Source organism: Alosa sapidissima, chromosome 21 (assembly GCF_018492685.1).
Source record: "Alosa sapidissima isolate fAloSap1 chromosome 21, fAloSap1.pri, whole genome shotgun sequence".
Lineage (NCBI taxonomy): Eukaryota > Metazoa > Chordata > Actinopteri > Clupeiformes > Clupeidae > Alosa > Alosa sapidissima.
The window spans coordinates 11,976,317-11,983,613 of record NC_055977.1 but is presented as its reverse complement, the minus strand read 5'-3'; the positions used below and the strand labels follow the sequence as shown (position 1 = coordinate 11,983,613).

The following is a 7,297-nucleotide window of genomic DNA, read 5'->3' as shown; positions in this document are numbered from 1 at the left end:
TGCAAGGCCGTATGGAATAGTCATTCTTAAACCATGCTTTACTAAAATCTAGCTCACGTATTTGCACTCGTCTATTATTTGAACTCATTGGCAAAGTGAAACTAACTTCACCAAGGAGTCAGTCAACGACAAGACAGTTATATGCAGTTACTTTCACTATTGACTGACAATGGGTTACCATCGAAAACATAGGCTGGAAAAAGCAACACTTATCCTAATGTTGCTCAAATGACTGAATAAAACAACATTTATCCTGCAGAGGAGTTGCTTATATCTCGTGACAGTGCGTCTTCAGCTGTGCTCCATACGTGTTTCTCGCCTCTCCCCTAATCTCTTTTAACCGTCATTACCAATTTGCAAATGATGGTGAATAACTACTCATTATGAGATGTACAGTATTTCGTAATATCTTTATTCTAATTATGTTTCCCATTGTAATCGTGCAATTTGTAATGCTTTGCATGGACGTGCGCTGGTGTGCGTTCATGAATGATAGAAGGATGGTGCGTGCACCTGCCAATATGACTGTTGACATGCGCTCTTAAAATAGCATATGAACAACTCGCCATTGACTTCTGACCAGGTTTAGGTGGTGTATGATAGCGATTTTTAGACAACGCGCTATGTCCCTCCCTAGGTTGTTAATTGCCACACCCCTGGGCGCAATGCTTAAAAAATAAACGTGCAAAATACCGAATTCAACTTTCCGCGGGTGAATAACGAGTATTACGCCATGCGCTGGTGACCCAAAATACAGCCCATAGCCCTGTTTGTTTCTTTAGAAACGCATAGGCCGATTTTATTCGGGATTCAGTAAAACTGGTCACATCTGAAGTGAACCAAAACATATAAGAGATCCTTCTTCCAAAGATCTGATGTCAGACATGGACACAATTGAATACTATTTACACATATACAAATCATGTTACTGCCATTTTGCAGTCAGATACCTTTCATACTGCATGACCCAAAGATACTTCAACTGATGTTTTCATTTATCATAAGCCAGTAATGAAAAAACTTTGATATTTCATAGTTTTGTAATCTTGTTTGTGCTTTTACATGCATTTTGATCCCAATCTGGCTTTGATTTATTACTTAAAGGCTCTATCTTATCTTGATTATTAAAAGCTTGTCTTACAATTTCTACATGAATTTATTATCATCTTGGTGAGTGGTCAGTTTCTAAAATCAGCTCCTGAAATTTGGAATAGCATGATAAAATGAATTGCATGCCAATAAGTACAAAATAATCTAGCAATAAAACAACTGGATGAATAAAAAACTCCTTAGTCTACTATTTCACATACTATGTAATATTTGGTATTGCAGGTCACATCATTCCAGAGGCCTGTGTCATCATAGACATTGGTACAGTGCTCAGTATTTTCAGCATTATTGGGCTCCCCTGGTGCCCATTTTGTGAAGCTCAGTGTGCTGTTATCGGTGTCCAGGAAGGTCCCTTCAGTGTCCCTGTCTGTTGTCCTGATCCATATGGGTCCCCCTGATATTGATACCATCTTCGCAACAGCCTTGTTCTCCTCTTCATTTTTGGGCAACACAACATCTCCTCCGGAATCTTCACAGGACTTCAGACCAACATCAAAATTGTCTTGCAATTTATTTGTAACATAGTATTTCATTCCTACTCTGAGGATGTGTAGTCCTATAGCTGTGAACAAGAAGGTATAATTAGCATCCCAGAAAAGATAAGAATAAGAAAGCATATTTAGAAAATGTGTGATCTCCACCTACCCTTTTCTATAATAGACAATCTGGATCTCATAGTCTGAACATCTGGCTGTAAGGACTCAATTCTAGCATCTGTTTTCAGAGGCCCTAATGCAAAATACAATCAAGTACCACAGTTACCTCAGATATGTGCAAAGACACACATATAAGCACACATCAATGTGACTCTTCTTACCTGGCATCCCAACTTCCCCCTTCTGCCCCATAGGACCAGCTGGCCCAGCAGGACCCATCTTACCCGGAGGTCCTGGGACTGGCAGCCCTGCAGGTAGAATCATGAAGCACATCACACTCACACATTACTTCTAGGTAGCTCACCTGTGCATTTTATAAGAAGGCTAGTTCAGTGTTTCCCACAGAATTAAATTCTATTTGTGGTGGTAGGTTTGCAGAATTAACTCGAATGCAACAGTTTTTAACAAATTAGTGCAGCGCTGTTATGATTCTAACCAGATTTAAGCACAATTTAGTACAACCAGGAAAATCATTGTGTCTTCATAGTCTTTACAACCAGGAAAATCATTGTGTCTTCATAGTCTTTAAGAAATAGTCTTAGACTGTTTCTAGGTTAAACAGACAAATGACGATGAAATGATTCTGCAGTGCAATACAAATATTTACATACTTACCTACCTGATGATTCATACACAAACCAAACAGACACGCTGAGACAAACCTGGGTCTCCTCTGTCCCCCTTGGGTCCTGAAACTCCTTCTCTCCCATCTTTTCCATCCCTGCCATCTCTGCCTGGGAGCCCATTGTGTCCAGGGTTGCCAGGGACACCAGCCGAGGCCAAGCAACTGGGCGGAACCTCAGTCTGTGCTCCACCAATCAGACACAGCAGAAGCGCAAAGCAAAGCGCAGTGAGGTGAAGAGTGGACAGAGCCATGGCGGTGTTCTCCCTGGAAAAGACAGCGTGACACTGAGCAGCACCTGAACCAGTCAAGGATTTATACAGATCCTCAAAACATCAATCATATCAGGATGGAATCACAAACACAATCACAGAACTGATTTTCTGAAAGGAAATGGAACCAACCTCCTGTAAGGAAATGGAAAAGTACATTAAATCTGGGCTTGCATAACAGACGGTTTGGGCTTCATGAGAAAGAAAAACTTGCTAACACATCAACTTTCAGTAGGCCTATGGCCTTTAATTGTTCTCCTACAGTAATATAGATTTTGCTTGGCTTTGCTCCAGGAACTCATGACAATTGACTGACCTGACACACACACAGACACACACACACTCACACACACACACACACTCATGCTCTCACGCACTTACAGTGCATGTGGGTGAAATAATAACAACAAAACAAACTTGATCCCTCTTCAAAAGGAAAGGCTGTCACTAATCCTCAGTCCAGGCATACTTTTAGCAGTTAGGACCTCTGAGTCTGGCAGTGAGTTCACAACAAAGTCTGGGGTGTCCAGTTCATAGTTGCCCAGACTGAAATCCCCAACCTAGATGTGTGCAGCAAGTGTTTGTGCCGATTGTACAAAAGTGTGACCAAGGGGACAACTGTTTACCCCCCAGCCACCAGGCCAGACAAAGCAGGTGTCTCCAAGACAAATAGATCGTACGTGAAGTGCCATCCTCCTCGCTCCAATTTATGTTCATTCAAAATAGGAACATCCCCACAAAAACAAACCAGAACCAACCATTCACAAACCAATAAACCAAAATGGACAAAGAGGGAATCCAAACGACTTTCAGCCACCAGGCCACTATAATTTATACCGCACTTGATTTTCTGTCCATGAACATGGTTTCATGGCTTTAAATTGACCTCTTCTGATTCCAGAGGTTAGTTAGCTATTTCATTTGGAGCTGATTTTCATCAGATGCACCAAAAATCATACATTTTGTATGTTTGTATTTAATGCATTCAAAACCTAAACATAGTATAGATGGCTTAGCTAAGTCACTTATCACTCATTCATTTGATAATAATAACAAACAGAATTAACAAGTCTTTACATGAACGTCCAAGGCCTTGGTGTCTTCTTTGTCAGATATTGTCTAGTCATTTCTTCATCTCGCCAATAGGCAATAAAAGTGTCAATCCAAAGTCTCTGAACTTTTTGGTTTTTATTTTCATTAAATGATCAATACACATACACAGGGCTTAAACACAGGGCTTAAGCCAGTAATGAAAAAACTTTGATATTTCATAGTTTTGTAATCTTGTGTGTGCTTTTACATGCATACATACATGCATGCAAGTCACCCCGCTCACAATTTGTTTGATCCACTGCCCTCTGGGAGAGGTACAGAAGCCTGCGCTCCCGCACCACCAGACTCACCAACAGCTTCATACACCAGGCTGTTAGGATGCTGAACTCTCTCCCCCCTCTCCCCCCTCCACCCTCAGCCACATAACATCCTGGACTTTTGGACCCACAATGGCTGCCTTGCACTACTCCACTTGCACACTTTGCAACTTGTTGTTGTTGTCCTGTGTCCAGAAAACACTTCTGAACACACTTCTGCTGCTCTTACATAACTTGCACCACTATGCCACTTGCATACTTAGGTCAAACAGAACTACCTCAGCCATTTATTAGCCTGACTTTTGCACTATTATTATATTGACTGTCTACTGTATGCACAATTGCACAATTTCAACCCATTTTTTTGCTGCTCTTATTTCTTCACTGTATGTGCCTTCTTATTTACTTTTTATATTGTTTAATTGAATGTTATGTTTTTGTCTGTGGACCTAATTGGTAAAATGTCTTGTCTCCACCGTGGGATAGTGGGAAACGTAATTTCGATCTCTTTGTATGTCTTGACATGTGAAGAAATTGACAATAAAGCAGACTTTGACTTTGACTTTGAATTTTTACATGAATTTATTATCATCTTGGTGAGTGGTCAGTTTCTAAAATCAGCTCCTGAAATTTGGAATAGCATGATTAAATTAATTGCATGCCAATAAGTACAAAATAATCTAGCAATAAAACAACTGGATGAATAAAAAACTCCTTAGTCTACTATTTCACATACTATGTAATATTTGGTATTGCAGGTCACATCATTCCAGAGGCCTGTGTCATCATAGACATTGGTACAGTGCTCAGTATTTTCACCATTACTGGGCTCCCCTGGTGCCCATTTTGTGAAGCTCAGTGTGCTGTTATCTGTGTCCAGGAAGGTCCCTTCAGTGTCCCTGTCTGTTGTCCTGATCCATATGGGTCCCCCTGATATTGATACCATCTTCGCAACAGCCTTGTTCTCCTCTTCATTTTTGGGCAACACAAGATCTCCTCCGGAATCTTCACAGGACTTCAGACCAACATCAAAATTGTCTTGCAATTTATTTGTAACATAGTATTTCATTCCTACTCTGAGGATGTGTAGTCCTATAGCTGTGAACAAGAAGGTATAATTAGCATCCCAGAAAAGATAAGAATAAGAAAGCATATTTAGAAAATGTGTGATCTCCACCTACCCTTTTCTATAATAGACAATCTGGATCTCATAGTCTGAACATCTGGCTGTAAGGACTCAATTCTAGCATCTGTTTTCAGAGGCCCTAATGCAAAATACAATCAAGTACCACAGTTACCTCAGATATGTGCAAAGTCACACATATAAGCACACATCAATGTGCCTCTTCTTACCTGGCATCCCAACTTCCCCCTTCTGCCCCATAGGACCAGCTGGCCCAGCAGGACCCATCTTACCCGGAGGTCCTGGGACTGGCAGCCCTGCAGGTAGAATCATGAAGCACATCACACTCACACATTACTTCTAGGTAGCTCACCTGTGCATTTTATAAGAAGGCTAGTTCAGTGTTTCCCACAGAATTAAATTCTATTTGTGGTGGTAGGTTTGCAGAATTAACTCGAATGCAACAGTTTTTAACAAATTAGTGCAGCGCTGTTATGATTCTAACCAGATTTAAGCACAATTTAGTACAACCAGGAAAATCATTGTGTCTTCATAGTCTTTACAACCAGGAAAATCATTGTGTCTTCATAGTCTTTAAGAAATAGTCTTAGACTGTTTCTAGGTTAAACAGACAAATGACGATGAAATGATTCTGCAGTGCAATACAAATATTTACATACTTACCTACCTGATGATTCATACACAAACCAAACAGACACGCTGAGACAAACCTGGGTCTCCTCTGTCCCCCTTGGGTCCTGAAACTCCTTCTCTCCCATCTTTTCCATCCCTGCCATCTCTGCCTGGGAGCCCATTGTGTCCAGGGTTGCCAGGGACACCAGCCGAGGCCAAGCAACTGGGCGGAACCTCAGTCTGTGCTCCACCAATCAGACACAGCAGAAGCGCAAAGCAAAGCGCAGTGAGGTGAAGAGTGGACAGAGCCATGGCGGTGTTCTCCCTGGAAAAGACAGCGTGACACTGAGCAGCACCTGAACCAGTCAAGCATTTATACAGATCCTCAAAACATCAATCATATCAGGATGGAATCACAAACACAATCACAGAACTGATTTTCTGAAAGGAAATGGAACCAACCTCCTGTAAGGAAATGGAAAAGTACATTAAATCTGGGCTTGCATAACAGACGGTTTGGGCTTCATGAGAAAGAAAAACTTGCTAACACATCAACTTTCAGTAGGCCTATGGCCTTTAATTGTTCTCCTACAGTAATATAGATTTTGCTTGGCTTTGCTCCAGGAACTCATGACAATTGACTGACCTGACACACACACAGACACACACACACTCACACACACACACACACTCATGCTCTCACGCACTTACAGTGCATGTGGGTGAAATAATAACAACAAAACAAACTTGATCCCTCTTCAAAAGGAAAGGCTGTCACTAATCCTCAGTCCAGGCATACTTTTAGCAGTTAGGACCTCTGAGTCTGGCAGTGAGTTCACAACAAAGTCTGGGGTGTCCAGTTCATAGTTGCCCAGACTGAAATCCCCAACCTAGATGTGTGCAGCAAGTGTTTGTGCCGATTGTACAAAAGTGTGACCAAGGGGACAACTGTTTACCCCCCAGCCACCAGGCCAGACAAAGCAGGTGTCTCCAAGACAAATAGATCGTACGTGAAGTGCCATCCTCCTCGCTCCAATTTATGTTCATTCAATTTGGGGAACATCCCCAGATAAACAAACCAGAACCAACCATTCACAAACCAATAAACCAAAATGGACAAAGAGGGAATCCAAACGACTTTCAGCCACCAGGCCACTATAATTTATACCGCACTTAATTTTCTGTCCATGAACATGGTTTCATGGCTTTAAATTGACCTCTTCTGATTCCAGTGGTTAGTTAGCTATTTCATTTGGAGCTGATTTTCATCAGATGCACCAAAAATCATACATTTTGTAATAACTTTAATGAATTCAAAACCTAAACATACAGTATAGATGGCTTAGCTAAGTCACTTATCATTCATTTGATAATAATAACAAACAGAAATATAGCTGCAAGCAGCAATGCGGGGGCCTAGCAGAGCGCTATAGCAGGAATGGCGTTGCCATGGCATGAGCAAGCACTCACAGCAAGAGGCCAAATTACACCAATGTCTTTGTGCGTTCTCA

At 41.4% G+C, this 7,297-nt stretch overlaps 2 protein-coding genes across 2 annotated transcripts; both read right to left on the bottom strand.

Annotated features, from left to right (window-relative positions):
- Nucleotides 1–784: 784 nt before the first annotated feature.
- On the bottom strand, nt 785–2,655 carry LOC121695769 (pulmonary surfactant-associated protein D-like). Its single transcript, XM_042076885.1, has 4 exons — nt 2,429–2,655; nt 1,928–2,014; nt 1,756–1,839; nt 785–1,672 (listed from the first exon to the last, which is right to left on the bottom strand). Exons 1-4 carry the CDS (start codon nt 2,640–2,642, stop codon nt 1,290–1,292), a joined length of 768 nt encoding a protein of 255 aa, XP_041932819.1. The 5' UTR covers nt 2,643–2,655; the 3' UTR covers nt 785–1,289.
- A 2,059-nt stretch (nt 2,656–4,714) lies between these two features.
- On the bottom strand, nt 4,715–6,111 carry LOC121695793 (pulmonary surfactant-associated protein A-like). Its single transcript, XM_042076913.1, has 4 exons — nt 5,885–6,111; nt 5,384–5,470; nt 5,212–5,295; nt 4,715–5,128 (listed from the first exon to the last, which is right to left on the bottom strand). The coding sequence occupies exons 1-4, from the start codon at nt 6,096–6,098 to the stop codon at nt 4,746–4,748; spliced, it is 768 nt and encodes a 255-aa protein (XP_041932847.1). The 5' UTR covers nt 6,099–6,111; the 3' UTR covers nt 4,715–4,745.
- Between the last annotated feature and the right edge of the window lie 1,186 nt (nt 6,112–7,297).